The sequence below is a fragment of the Mizuhopecten yessoensis genome, unplaced genomic scaffold (assembly GCF_002113885.1).
Source record: "Mizuhopecten yessoensis strain PY_sf001 unplaced genomic scaffold, ASM211388v2 scaffold4839, whole genome shotgun sequence".
Lineage (NCBI taxonomy): Eukaryota > Metazoa > Mollusca > Bivalvia > Pectinida > Pectinidae > Mizuhopecten > Mizuhopecten yessoensis.
Window position 1 is genome coordinate 334,570 of NW_018405747.1, and position 15,066 is coordinate 349,635.

General features: G+C 37.7%; 1 protein-coding gene across 3 annotated transcripts; it reads left to right on the plus strand.

The window, feature by feature from the left end:
• Nucleotides 1-360: 360 nt before the first annotated feature.
• LOC110449900 (acyl-CoA synthetase family member 3, mitochondrial-like) lies at nucleotides 361-14,880 on the plus strand. Of its 3 annotated transcripts, none has more exons than XR_002462912.1 (10): nucleotides 361-469; nucleotides 3,486-4,296; nucleotides 5,145-5,336; nucleotides 5,646-5,812; nucleotides 6,396-6,541; nucleotides 7,876-7,902; nucleotides 8,138-8,257; nucleotides 9,614-9,727; nucleotides 11,345-14,173; nucleotides 14,831-14,880. XR_002462912.1 is itself a non-coding variant. In XM_021497046.1 (9 exons), exons 2-9 carry the CDS (start codon nucleotides 3,487-3,489, stop codon nucleotides 11,713-11,715), a joined length of 1,947 nt encoding a protein of 648 aa, XP_021352721.1. In that variant the 5' UTR covers nucleotides 361-469; nucleotide 3,486; the 3' UTR covers nucleotides 11,716-14,780. The 3 variants fall into 3 exon arrangements, 1 of the variants encoding a protein (XP_021352721.1); XR_002462911.1 differs by having other exon boundaries at nucleotides 11,345-14,278; nucleotides 14,799-14,877; XM_021497046.1 differs by lacking the exon at nucleotides 14,831-14,880 and having other exon boundaries at nucleotides 11,345-14,780.
• Nucleotides 14,881-15,066: the final 186 nt, after the last annotated feature.

The following is a 15,066-nucleotide window of genomic DNA, read 5'->3' on the forward strand; positions in this document are numbered from 1 at the left end:
ATAATGTAACAATGTACAATTCAGGTGAACTCATGTTCCAATATTCGGAAATTGAAAAAAAAAATGTTTCTAATGTACATATTTTCTGAGAATGTCCTCTTGTCCTGCTTTTACCAATCTCAAACACATTTATACATGTGTATTTTATACATGTGTATTAGACATTTGTAACGAGCCCAGTGTGCTTAACTCATTCACCCCTGAAATTTGATAATAAACTATTCCAACCTCTGAATTGGAAGGGTTCAAATGTGTTTTTAGGGGACGAATGAGTTAAACGCGTTCGGCCTGAACAGTGATAGGTTTCAGCACTTCGACCCACACTATCAGGAGAATAAGATCACGCCGTTACTAGTCAGGATAGTAACAACTCTGGAAACTCGCCGGTAGTGGGACAACATATTTGATCAGCTCGTGGAAGTTTCTGTATGACGTGACAGTCTGGTGATTTGAGTGTATTTTAACACAGGTAGTGTTTAATTTAGACTCAAAATTCAACTTAATATGTAAGATTTTTATTTAGGCAATACACCATCATGGCTTCAAGCTGTCTGCACGCTAGCTACGTTATCGCAGCTAACGTACACCCCACTTTCCTCCCCGTCGACTGGCCATGTAATGTTTATTCAGGTAAAAGGCACACATAAAAAGCATTACAACACAGGCACTCATGATTGTCCTCACCCGATCTCCTTCAAGCCAGTGACTGTGATTACAAGAGCACAAGACTGTAAGATATTACATAGCCCGAGTTTTCTCTGGCCATTACACCAGACTAAGACATTTTGACATAGATGTCTGGTGTTTGCCAAGAAAACCACTCGCCAAAGAACATTCACTCGCAAATGCTGTTGTTCATCACAGCTTTCTCTTGATAGGTCCACAGAGTTCCAGCTGGCTCCTCCTTCCTGTTGTATCCAAACAGCCATTTTAACGTTTTACCCCTTCTAATATGCCTCAGGGGTTGTTTCTCTTGTCTTCTTTAAAGGGGAAATTGACGAAATCAAGAATAGGTCCGCTGTATCCCACTTAATGTTTATCATAAAAGGCGACTATTGAGGGCCCTTCTGCAGAATTAGGGGTTTTCTGCCGTGTCCTCTTCAAAGGGGACATGGAAGAGACCAAAATTGATCTGCAATAATTGGGATCTTTCTTGTTTCCTATCTTTCTTGTTGTCTTTCTGTTCTTTCTACTTTTTTTCCTGGCAGTGTCTCCTTACACAACTGTCTTCATATGACTGTCAGTGCGTAGCATACATGTATAATGCTTGTATGCTCAAGCATACACTAAATTTTCAAGATTTTTTAATCATATATTTTTATTAATTTCTTTTTGTATGACTAATATATATGGACAGTCCGTATCAATCACAAAAAAAAGGAAAGATTTAAAAAAAAATCTTCTTGAAAATTCTGATAAAATAGTGTTGCTAAAATTGTTATGTCTATAAACATTGACAAATCTCAACGGTTTATGCAAACAACTTTTTAGTGAAGTACACAATTTGATATTATTCATATAAAAAGTCGGGTTTTACTTGATAATAATCAGACTAAAAGGAGTTCCCAGAATAAAAGGGATTGTTTCTAGGGCCTAGAAGAATATTTTTTCCAGCTATCAGAGAAGGAGTTCCACTCCCCAGGAGCTACGTGCCTCGCACAGTGACTCTCTGTAAGCATACACTCCGAAACATGATTTGCTACGCCACTGACTCTAGCTGTTGCGAGGACATTAAACCAAAAATTTACTCACAAACCCTTCCAATAATCATAGATGGAATGTTTTCACCTGTGGCATTGACACACAATGCTGTAATATTCTACCAGTTGTTGCTGGTCGACTCCTGCCAACGACGCTTTTTAACCTTCTATCAGCAGTAACCTTCACAGGAGTATATATATTTCAGGTATTTCTGCTTCATCCCAAATCCAGATAGCAGCTGGTTTGTTCTTCAGATTTAAGCTGTCACAATGTCATCGAGATCGTTGTAGTTATTACGATTCCACAACAACAGGTTTCATCAAATAGGCTCTTTTGCTACGTTTCTCCGGCTTTCTCATGTGGCATGCCTGACACATGCAGAGACGTACTGTAGTAGTGTTTTTCCACTACACATATACCATTGGTATTGGTGCATGGTTACCCCCTTCATAGATTTATTGATGGGGCTTTATTCCTTGTTCTGGTCATTGTCAAACCTGCAGATGTGGGATTAATAGAATCTCTCAACCCCTTGGGGGTGAGATAGGGGAATCTCAACCTGAGGGGGAAGATTCTTAAGTTGAAAGCCTTGTGTTTGCCAACTTAAGAATCTTTCCCCGAGGGTTTAGATTCCTCTATCTTACCCAGAAGGGGATGAATGATTCGTTTTTTCTTACCCTGTTCTCCCATTGTGTATCTTATACACAATGTAATGATAACATTACATGCTAAATTCAGGGTTGACGTGATGTTGATGGATTGTTGACATGACGTCATTGCATTGTTGTAGATACGTACGTCTTACCATTGTTATGAATAGGGGAATCCCCCCTGTCTCAACCCTAGGGTGAGACAAGGAAATCTCACACTAGTAAAAGTGTGGATACACCAGGGAAAGAGAAAAGAAACCTCCCTTCTAATTAAATCTGCCATTTACATATCTGCCATTTACATTATACACATGAATATATATATATAGGGTAATCTAATGATGGGTAAGACAGTGTTCGAGGAACCACCAAAAGCTGTGGTAACAATATAGTTGTCATCTGAGAGAACGAAAGAGAGAGCACTAAAAGCAGCATTACAGTAATATATATATATTGTCAGAAGGAAATAGTTTTTAAGAAAGTTGTACTCGTCAAGTGTCAAATTGTAACGGTTGCTGATGATGTTAAGTCAATATCTATGCGTTCATATACGGACATTTTTCCCAATGTTTCAATTAATTCTTAAACAGATTCAGTCTTATTTGGACAACAGACATTGGTGATAATCTAGTTGTGAAAAAGATAATACTTCATATCAGAGACGTATATATTACATATATACGTCTCTGTTCATATGCTGTTCTAGGGGAAATTGCAAAGTGCTGTGTCATACGGCTGAAATGATACCCATACTGTACCTCATGATAATACTATACAATATGTATCACGATAAAAATAGCTGCTTAAAAGATCACCTTTATAATAAATGATTGAGTGCATGATTTTATCAAGTTATGTCAAACTTCAATAATAAATACTATCGAAATATAGTTTTGTATAATTTCTTGTACACACCTGACTGAAGGATTAAAAAATGAAAACACTTTTTTAGAGTTTGATAAAAACTGATTGATAATTTAAGTACTGTTAGCGTATCGTAATAGAGGTGGACAAAACATTTCAATAGGATACACAATAAAGTATCGTGATACGATACAATACAATAAGATATATTGTGGCATATCCCTCACTGTGTCATAATAATCTTGCTTGAGTATTTTACCATGTATTCAGAATGCAAAAAAGAATGGTGCTGATGAGATTAGGATTAAAGGCGGTGTCCTGGCGACAACTGCATCAACCGAAGAGAACGCTGTATTACGGGAGGGCCATATCACTTCTAGGTGTAGGCTTGGCTGGTGTGTGTCAGTCACCGTCTGTCTCGGCCAAGGTTTGTTCCAGGAATGTGAGGACATTCTCAGTATTTCATCAGTCATGTTCAAGAACCCAGCAGTACTCATCACAAGTGACAGATGAGGGATTCTTATCCACTCCTCTGTATTTGCGGTCTGTAAATCACTTGAACAACTTGGCAATCATTGATCACCATGGTAGTTTTACATACCGGGACCTACTGTATCTCGGAGATAAGATGGGGCAACGCCTATCAGAAAGTTGTCAAATAGCTCCTTCCTGCACGCTGGAGAGCCGTCGGGTGGCAATACTCTGTGAGAATGATATGTCTTTTGTGACAGCCTTGTGGGGGGTATGGATGGTTGGAGGAGTGGCTGTGCCTCTGGCCAAGACACATCCTCCCTCGGAACTTGAGTACCGGGTAAAGGATGCCAAGTGTTCTGCTATAGTGACATGTAATGCGTTTAAGGACAAGGTGGAAGATATCGCCACTAACCATAACATTCCATGTCTGCAGCTGGCAGCAGCAGACTACACAGACAAATGTCGGACAGGGTTCGACTTTTGGAAAGTCCAGGAGGCCCGGTTCGGAACAACCAAAGATCAGCTTATAAATATGATAGAGAAAAGGTTTTATGATAATATACCAGCTGTCATTATCTACACAAGTGGCACCACTGGTAACCCAAAGGTAAGATTACTGGTTCATAACAATTATCAAAGGTAAGGATTAGGACCTAAAACTATTCAATAATTTTGTTGTTTTGAAAATTCCAAAAGCTTTCAATTCACAAAGATATACATTAAATTTTAACAAGGGAAATTTAGTAGTTTTCCTTGTCATAAAATTTGGGAGATATATTTTATTATTATACCTTCTGTTAAAATCTCATAATCTGATTGGTTGAGAAAGATGTGAACATTTTCAATGTTAACTTGCTCGTTTTACAAAGATAAAGAAGACAGGGTGTTATTCCAAAAAATATCACATGCGCCAAACGTATGCGTGCACGGTTCGTCCCAGTGCCAGGGTGTTATTCCAAAAATTGTTACATGCGCCAAATGTATGCGCCCCTGGTTCATCCCAGTGAAAACTTTTCGCCTCGGTCCACAATGCTTTCCGAGGGGTGAAAATATGCAATATCGCCCTCTCATGAATGTGATATTTATATAATGTTACCTGCTTGATATTACTTAAGAAGAAAAAGACTTCAACATAAGTTTACCTGCGCTCCACACTTGTGAAAACATCTCATATTGATGCGAGATGGATTCAAATATTCATTGAGGACTAGCTATTCCAATATACTTTTTGGTGTTTGGGGTTACATGGAGGCAACTATGTGTTCAGATGATATAAATATGTCTGTTGAGATATAAAGTAGTTGTTAACTTTATTATAGTGGCCCCATGCCAGGAAAATAATAATTGTTAGTGATGAGGGTCACTAACATACCTCCCTGCCTCCCCAACCCCACTCCCCCGGCGCACTGAACGTGAGTAACGAAATATTTGTTTATGTCCTATGACTGTCCGTAGGGTGTCGTGCTAACCCACCGGAACGTCACAGCCAACATGGAGGGTATGGTGTCATCATGGCGATGGACCCCCAAAGACAGAATCCTCCATGTCCTGCCACTGTACCATGTTCACGGCCTGGTGAACGCACTCATGACTCCACTGTACTGTGGTGCCACGTGTGTCATGCTGCCCAAGTTTGATGCACACCAGGTACATTCACTCACTCGACATCTAATTCAATCTCACAGTGCTATTGTAAATTTTGTTAAGAAGGTGTGCACTTGCATGGAAACATTCCTTAAATTACTTTAATTCCAATTTTTATTATTTTTCATTTTAAGCTAACCAGTGCCATTTTATTGAAATGTTTTCATTTTACACTGTTTTGGAAAACATTTACTTACATTGCCATCAGGTGTTCGTCGGTAGAAATCTCAAAAGCTGAGGTTCATTATAACATGTATATTTATTTCAACAGAGCAGTAAGCGGTGTCTTACTTTCACGAGGTTTATTTTCAGGTGTTGATGAAGCTGACAGGTAAAGAAAACATTACAGTGTTGATGGCAGTACCCACTATCTACGCCAAGTTAATAGAATACCTGAAGACCTTGGACCAGAAGTCGGACATGTCTGCTAGTGATGAACATATTAAGGCAAAAGACAGTGACATGAGGTGGAACATGAGGTAATATTTTAGTCAGTCACTGAAACCTCAAAATATCTTCACTATTATAATTTAGTGTTCATCGATCCCAGTTAAAAAAAATGCTATTCCTTATGCCACAGAGGACATCAATTTTTCACTGCCTCCTCTAGGGGTTGAGCCTAATGGCTTCTGGTCTACCAAACGAGCTAAACAGAAATTCTGGACAGAGTCATAAGGATATTGCTAGAATTTTACAATGGTGACATGTACATAATCCCCTTCCAGGAAAGAACTTATCCCTAATTTTCTACAGGTCAGATCCATTCTTGTGAAAGTTCTTGCATAGGATTACCTGAGAGCCAATGTAAGTGGAAATCTTAAATGGAAGTCATTTACACTTAAGTTTAAAAAGTACATAATGGCCATTTGGGTTTTTTGCACTTAAGTAGTTTATGTATTTTATCCTAAAATGGCCACCCATAGGATACATTTGAATGCGTTTCTGGTGAAGAAAATGTAGTTGGTTAGATTTAAGAAAAATGTTGGTGTATCTGATACATTGTATATTAATTATTTTATTTCCACAATTATATATAGCTTACTTTACAAAATGTTGTTTTAGGCTTATGGTGAGTGGCTCAGACGCACTGCCCACAACTGTCTTAGAGCAATGGGAGGCTAGGACTGGTCACTTCCTGTTGGAGCGGTATGGGATGTCGGAGACTGGAATGATCCTCACTAACAACATTGAAACAGTACATTCCACTGGTAAAGTTTGAACATACAATAAATAACAATTTCACAGATGTTCATCATATCCTTCTTAAATTCCGATAAATCATGATCTATGCCCATATTTAATCGTTTGTACAGGTATTACAAATTCCACAAATATTGCTTGAGCTTTTGGTCTCTTGAACACAATCCTGCTATGACTTTCAAAAAAAACTTTAAAATTGGTGTTATGTTTGAATTTTCCTGAAATAGACTATTGAGGTATCATTTCTCATATTCTCATCCTTCCCTTTATAACAAGGGTGTAAACACCAGGTCAAATTCAGGAGCTCAATGTATTATTTAACCAACAGCATCTGAACTTGGTTGTTTGTAATTTGACATACATTAATTTCTAAACATTTTCTTCAGGTTGAATTGGTAAGTATGGGTTATGAAAGGATTCTTGTAACACAACCAATACCTGTTTCTATGTGACGTTTCGATGACTAGTACGGTATGTACTCTTGTCACTTTCATCATACAAATGACCAGTGAAGCGTATGCACACAAAGGCGTAAAATGTGTACGAGTTGTCCTCAAATCGACGTCGATTCGGCTACGCTGTACGCGTATGTACAATTAGTTGTTATATATGTACCGAAATGACTCAATCAGCTACGCTTTGTTTAATACTTGGTCATAGATGTTCAAGAGTCTATGAGCCCCCTCATCTCGATTTAGAACTGGCCCACTGCGGCATATCCAGATGGCTTCCTTTATCTGGTTTATTGGTTGTGTTACAAGAATCCTTTCATATTGACATACATAAAGTGTAATAATATTTATGATAAAGGCTGTTACTACTCCTTAGTAAATTACATTTGGAGATAAAAATGCATGGCAGCCATGTTTTTATATAAACAGGTGCTTTGTGTTACCTCTAGGTGTCCATATTTTATTTTGTGCTTCATTAGAAAAGCAAAAGAAAAATGAAAAGATTAAACTTGCATAGAACTAATATGGATCTTGTGCAGCTGGGGTGCCAAGATTCCACTAGGATTTTTTGTTATGTCAAAGATTGCATTAATGATTATTTAAAAGAGAAAATACAGGTGTCATGTAAAATTTTCATCCGCCATAAAATATTCACCCGGATTAGTATTTTATGCATAAATATCTCACCCGGATATAGGTATCTTATGGGGATGAATACTTTATAGAACATCAGTAAAAGTCATAGATAGAAAACATTTGTTCACATTGTACTGAATAATTAAAACAGTGTCATCAGAAGTACCAATCACACACAGTAATTCTATTCCATTTATTACAAACACAATCAAATCAGTAATGCATATCACATTTTGTTTAAATTTGTTTTTCAGATTGGGCAGAGAAAAAGAGAATAATTGGTAGGAATTTTGGTGTTTTTTTTGCGAACTAGTTATGGCACTTGTACAATTCATATTAATTATACACAGTATATCAATAAGTATTTGGCCACAGCTCAAGTTAACAAGACTGATGATGTCTTGTTGTATATATGATAGATAAATATAAGTAAGAACGCCTGAAATTTTCATCTTGACTTTCAATTTATCAAAATCAGTAACTATACTTTACAGACGTTGTATTTAACATTGGTAGGTACTGTAGGAAACCCAATGCCTTATGTCAAAGTGAGAATAGTGAAGTTCAACGAGGACAATCCTGACAAGTATGACATACTTTGTGAAGGGACACCAGAGGGCACTACTGTCTACACAGGTAAGTAATAAACAGGTTTAACATACTGTGTCAGGGAGACCAGAGGGCACTACTGTCTACACAGGTAAGTTATAAACAGGTTTAACATACTGTGTCAGGGACACCATAGGGCACTACTGTCTACACAGGTAAGTAATAAACAGGTTTAACATACCGTGTCAGTAACACCAGAGGGCACTACTGTCTACACAGGTAAGTAATAAACAGGTTTAACATACTGTGTCAGGGACACCAGAGGGCACTACTGTCTACACAGGTAAGTAATAAACTAGTTTAACATACCGTGTCAGTGACACCAGAGGGCACTACTGTCTACACAGGTAAGTAATAAACAGGTTCAACATGCTGTGTCAGGGACACCAGAGAGCACTACTGTCTATATACAGTGTAATCTTGTGAAGACTTTGTGTACCGTTTAGATTTGCGAAAAATAATATCAAGGCAAATCATGTGATCATTTCTGATATTTTTAAGCATTATCGATGATCGGCTGTAGTTTTCTTAGCTTGTTATCCCCCGCTTTCACCGAAACGGGGGATATTAATTTGTGTTTGTTTGTCTCTCTGGCACGCTTCCTTTCCGTGCAATAACTACAACAAATGTTAACCGATTTTCTTCAAACTTGGTCACAGGGTTAAATGCGCCGTAGAACTCAGCAAAGTTTGATAATCACTTTCAGCCGACTTTATTTGGGGGAGTTTTGAATCACGAAAAACGTCATTATCTGCCGTTTCTGTGCAATAACCGCAACAAATATTACCGATTGTCTTCAAACTTTGTAACAGGGTTCAACACATTAAGGGCTCGGCCAAGTTTGACAACCACTTTTATTGGACTCCATTTGGCGGAGTTATGGACCCTTGATTAACGAAAAACGTCATTATCGGCAGTTTTTGCTTAATAACTCTAGCAAATGTTAGCCAAATTCCTTTAAACTTGATAACAATGTTTGTGTTCCTCTGTTTTTCCACCCATCTCGGGCACTCTTTGGTTTTCCTGTGATAATTGCTGTAGATATTGTGCAGATATTTCAACCAAATTCCGTATGCACATCCGACTCATGCTAAGTTTGCCAACCGATGTGATTTGTGCATATCTATGGATAATTAATGAGGTTAGTAAATTCTGATGGATTAAGCGGTTAATTTACACTTTAGTACCTACTATAATGCTTTTTTTTTCTTCCACAAATTTGCTTGTTGATTTTTTATTTATCTCGTATACATTTATGTGGATGTATGTACCTGTAATTCCTGTGTCACCCCTGCCTATATTTATAATCTATCTGCATATACATTGTATATGGATGTATGTACCTGTAATTCCTGTGTCACCCCTGCCTATATTGTTGTGTAGATGAGGCTGTCACTGGAGAGCTACTTGTGAAGGGCCCCAACGTGTTTGGTAGCTACTGGAACCTGCCTGAGGCCACAGAGCAATCCTTTACAAAGGACGGCTGGTTTATCACAGGTAGGTCAGCTGGTTAACAGAATCAAAGTTTGGAGTTTATTGAAGCAGCTGTAAATATATTCCATTTCTAAGTATTAATATGGTGAGAGATTGCTTTTGTTTTTCAAGTCCGTGTTAATTTTGGCCCAACATCAGAGATGCAGCTAGGTGCCCTGTAGTAAATAGTGTCTGTCTGACGTCTGTCTGTCTCCATTTTTGTTTCCGGAGATTATCTTGGAATCCAAAAGACTGTTTTACCTAAAATTTGACATGGTAATACACAGTGAACTGTAAATGTACAATAAGGGTTTTAATTTCTAAGGTCAAGGCCACTCTTACCAATTAGTCCTTCAGTTTCTGAGATAAGGACTGCACCCCCACATGGTCTATTTCAATTAAGACTTCACATAACAAGTCTTTGTCCAGCTGTCATCTTCCATTGTGACATCATCATTCATTAAAAATATTTTCCCTGATCAGATACATGAATCACATATTTCTAGGAGAAAAATATGCCTTTCTAGATGAAAGTATATGAACATAATGATAGAAAAAGGTCTCCAAAATAGTGATGGTTGATAATCTTATCTTCTAGCTAAATCTCATTAGTTAATGTGAAGATTATAAATTAAAGGACACTTGGTAAACCCCATGTCTTATGCAATTTGAACTAACTCCAGGTAGATAAACACAATAACTAACCATCACTTATAGGGGAACATCTATATTTTACACTTAGGTATGAAAATAGTTTCCTCTCTCATTTCCCTGTGTGTAAGATAGAGCTGTCTAGAGTAAGAAAGGGGTGTAGGAAATTTCTATCTTACACCCCATTTCATGTGACGTGACTTCACAATGGCTCAACAACGACGTGACGTCACAAATTTGGAACTCTCCGATGCCGCAATGTGGGAAAGGCGACGTGAGGAAATTAAAACCTTTCACTATATATTTGCCGTACACGTTAGAAAGATGTGATTAAATTTTCTATGCAAACATGGGATATGCTTAATCTGGCTGCTTGATTTGTTTTCGTCTAAAAAGCTCAGGGGAAAATTGATATTTGCTGATATTTCCACGCTCAGGATTTTCAAATTTGGCAAAATCCTCGGCAAAGTCTCGAGTTTTACCAAATTTGAAAACCCCTTCGGGTGGAATTTCGCTATCCTACACCCCTGGGCATGAAAGAGTCTTGTAATATTACATTCATAGGTAAGAGCGAATCAGGCAAATAGTAAATGGAAAACAGTCAGCGATAATCAATAGCTTTTATAGTACAATGACAGGTTAAGAAGGGCCTTCCATGGTGCCTGACAAACCCCCTCCCCTAGTCTATTTTTTGTAAGAGTGACTTTAACATTTACTTTAAAAACATTTCAAGTTTTAAACTTCCACTGCACATCGACATATCACAGCTTTGCCTGGTTATAGCCTGGCCACAACCATGAGAAACACTTTTCACTCAATATGCAAGACTATCGCATCCTTTGTTGGGAGAGTATGAAAGAACAATACTTATAAATACTCATTCATGTAAGATGAGGACTGCGTATGAGTTATTCATTTAGTTGATAATTAAAGACTGTGTACAAGTTATGTGTTTGGGTAGCAAGAACTTCATCAGAGTTATATTTTTAGGTGACAACGTTCACTACAACGGGGAGCTATACAAGATCCAGGGGAGGGTCAGTGTTGATATCATCAAGGTTGGAGGCTTCAAAATCAGCGCCCTTGATGTAGAACAGGTACTTAGGACACACGCACATATCTGTGATGTCGCGGTTATTGGGAAGCTTGACTCGGTGTATGGTCAGCAGGTTGTGGCGGTCATCTGTCTGCGTGAGAACAGGACCCTGACATTGGGAGAAGTACAGGACTTCTGTTCTGACAAACTGTCTAGGTATGAAATCCCCACTGTACTGGAGGTGATGGCAGAGTTACCCAGGAACCATATGGGCAAGTGTAATAAAAAACTGCTGTTAAAGGCTCTGTACCCAGACAACAGTTAGCTGTCATCACCTGATGCTGTGGTAAACCAACTAGCTTGGCAACATTTACTTCGTTATATGGTTCATATGCACAAATCTACATCGTTCAAATGTTTACTCTGGATTTTGTTGACAAAGAATAATAATGTAACAAAATTTGTGATTGGATCATAACATTTGATTACACTTTATGACGTAATACCTTCAATCCTCTGCTATTTTCCTGGATAATAATTTGCATTTATGTAAATGATGGTGTTGGTATTTTCTTCTTCATTTTTTATATAATTGTTATGGTCTGTGATTAGGTGAGATAATTTTTGCATGTCCAACTTCTTAGGAAAAAGATAAGATATAAGTTATAACTGTAACTGTAGGCAGTCATTGAATATTTTTGATATAACTAACTCCATGATGTCTGCCTTTACCTGTTTGATAAGGGTACTTATGATTTCATGAATGACTATATAAATGGCTATCATTGTAAATGAACCTCTAAATATATGTCTATTTTCATAATCAGGTTGGTTGATTAGTGTACCTCTCATACTAGAAAAAAATGTATTAAGTAATTTCCTGTTTGTCAGCATCAGCATTGGTAAGTGTTTTCATACAAGTGTTAAATTTATATATATATACTGTTACCTTCAGTATTTGTACTAGTATAGAAGAATTAAGTTCTTTACATCAATAGTTACATGTATTCCCTGATAACTTAGGTAAAAAGTTGACTTCACTCGTATTTGTGAAGGAGTCCTAAAAATATTAGTACCTATATCCGCTTTAATTTGAACCCCACCCCCCTGGTCCCCTGTGCAGAGGTGGGGTCAAGATTCGAAACGGTGGGTGGTTATTGTGTCCGACCGTCTACGATCACAACCCCTCTACCTCCGAGACATGGGTTCAAGGCCTATATGGGGCAGTTGCAAAGTATTGGCCACAGATTGATCATTTTTCTCCAGGTTCTCCGTTTTTTCTCCACTACCAAAACCTGGTTTGTCTTTTATATGTAAATGACCATGGCTGTTAATGGGACATGCGTAACAGTATAAGAGGAAGGGGGCACACTCTTCATTTTATAACTTTAAACTTATTATGTTTAGAAATATTTCATGCCAAATTAATTAAATCCGTTTGATCGTGTTTAAGGGGTTGTTTATCAGAAATATATATGTATATCTTTCTATAGGTGTCAACCTCTGAAACCTCCAATGAGAGAAAATCTCCCTAATTCCACGTTTCCAATGACTGAGAAAAGGGTAGGAAATCCCACTGAAGCTGCTTCGCTCAATTCGTCTTTCCCTTTTTATGTATCAAAATAAATTAAAGAAGCAGTAATTACATTTGTAGGATATCATTTGACCAATGATGTAGATTTTCAGGTTGTGTGATTTGGACTTGAATGAGGGAGTTTCGAGGGAGATTGGTATTTTTGGTCAAAATGAGAGAGTCTTCCTCCTAATGAGGGAGGTTGACAGCTTATGTTTTTCCCTTTTTAGCATGTCCTCTCTGCTTCCTTTCAGTTATACAACTTGAAATCCCAATGGCCCAGGGATAATCCATGACAAATTAGGTCAAACATGACTTTAATCACATTTATTGAGTGGTCATGAGAAGATTTCCACCTTTTTCGCATGAAATGATCTATGCTAGATACTGTTAAAATACCTTCTGCCCTTCTGGACTAGAAGTCTTTAAGTGAAAAATGTATCGAGGGATGCTGAGACATGGCATAAGCTCGCTTTTCCCTTTGAGCCACATGAGATATAAAAATATAACATGCCAAAGATATTTTTGTAAACTTGACACAACTTTAATCCATTTTTAATACATATTAATGAATAAATATTTGTGATGAGATATTTTAGATCATGAATAACATAAACCGCTTAATTGTTGAACAGCATTTTTTATTGTGGATTCTTATGTATTGCCTTTTACATGCATTTATATTCCAGATAGTGCCAATCACGATGTACAATCATGATTTACTTTGCATCAATATTGGTGCAAAGTTCATTTGTAATAGCCTTAATAAAATTAGTTTTCCATGGGTGATAATGTGTTAATGAATGGATATATTACTATAGTTATTGAAATTGGATTGCAGATGTTACTTTCGATAAGAATTATTTAATACACAATTAAACCATTTATAAGAGTAATAGTTCGTTTCTGTGTCAAGTTTTGTATATTGGTGATTTAATTTTTTCACATCTGATGACTTCTGACTGTATAACTGATGGATTATTATGAACCTGAAGTAATCAAATTGATGGTATTTATGTGATGATTTTCATGACAGTTACACAGCAATGTATAACATGTATAGAAGAGATGAAGGTGCTGATTCTCCATGTGATATCATGACAGTTACACGGCCATGTATGATGTGTATAGGAGAGATGAAGGTGCTGATTCTCCATATGATATGATGACAGTTACAGGGCCATGTATGACGTGTATAGGAGAGATGAAGGTGCTGATTCTCCATATGATATGATGACAGTTACAGGGCCATGTATGACGTGTATAGAAGAGATGAAGGTGCTGATTCTCCATGTGATATTCATGACAGTTACAGGTCCATGTATGACGTGTATAGAAGAGATGAAGGTGCTGATTCTCCATGTGATATTCATGACAGTTACACGGCCATGTATGACATGTATAGGAGAGATGAAGGTGCTAATTCTCCATGTGATATCATGACAGTTACAGGTCCATGTATGACGTGTATAGGAGAGATGAAGGTGCTGATTCTCCATGTGATATTATGACAGTTACACGGCCATCCATGACGTGTATAGGAGAGATGAAGGTGCTGATTCTCCATGTGATATCATGACAGTCACACGGCCATGTATGACGTTTATAGGAGAGACGAAGGTGCTGATTCTCCATGTGATATCATGAAAGTTACAGGGCCATGTATGACGTGTATAGGAGCGATGAAGGTGCTGATTCTCCATGTGATATGATGACAGTTACAGGGCCATGTATGACGTGTATAGGAGCGATGAAGGTGCTGATTCTCCATGTGATATCATGAAAGTTACAGGGCCATGTATGACGTGTATAGGAGTGTCGAGTGACAGTTACAGGGCCATGTATGACGTGTTTAGGAGAGATGAAGGTGCTGATTCTCCATGTGATATTCATGACAGTTACACGGCCATGTATGACGTTTATAGGAGAGACGAAGGTGCTGATTCTCCATGTGATATCATGAAAGTTACAGGGCCATGTATGACGTGTATAGGAGGGATGAAGGTGCTGATTCTCCATGTGATATCATGAAAGTTACAGGGCCATGTATGACGTGTATAGGAGTGACAAGTGACAGTTACAGGGCCATGTATGACGTGTATA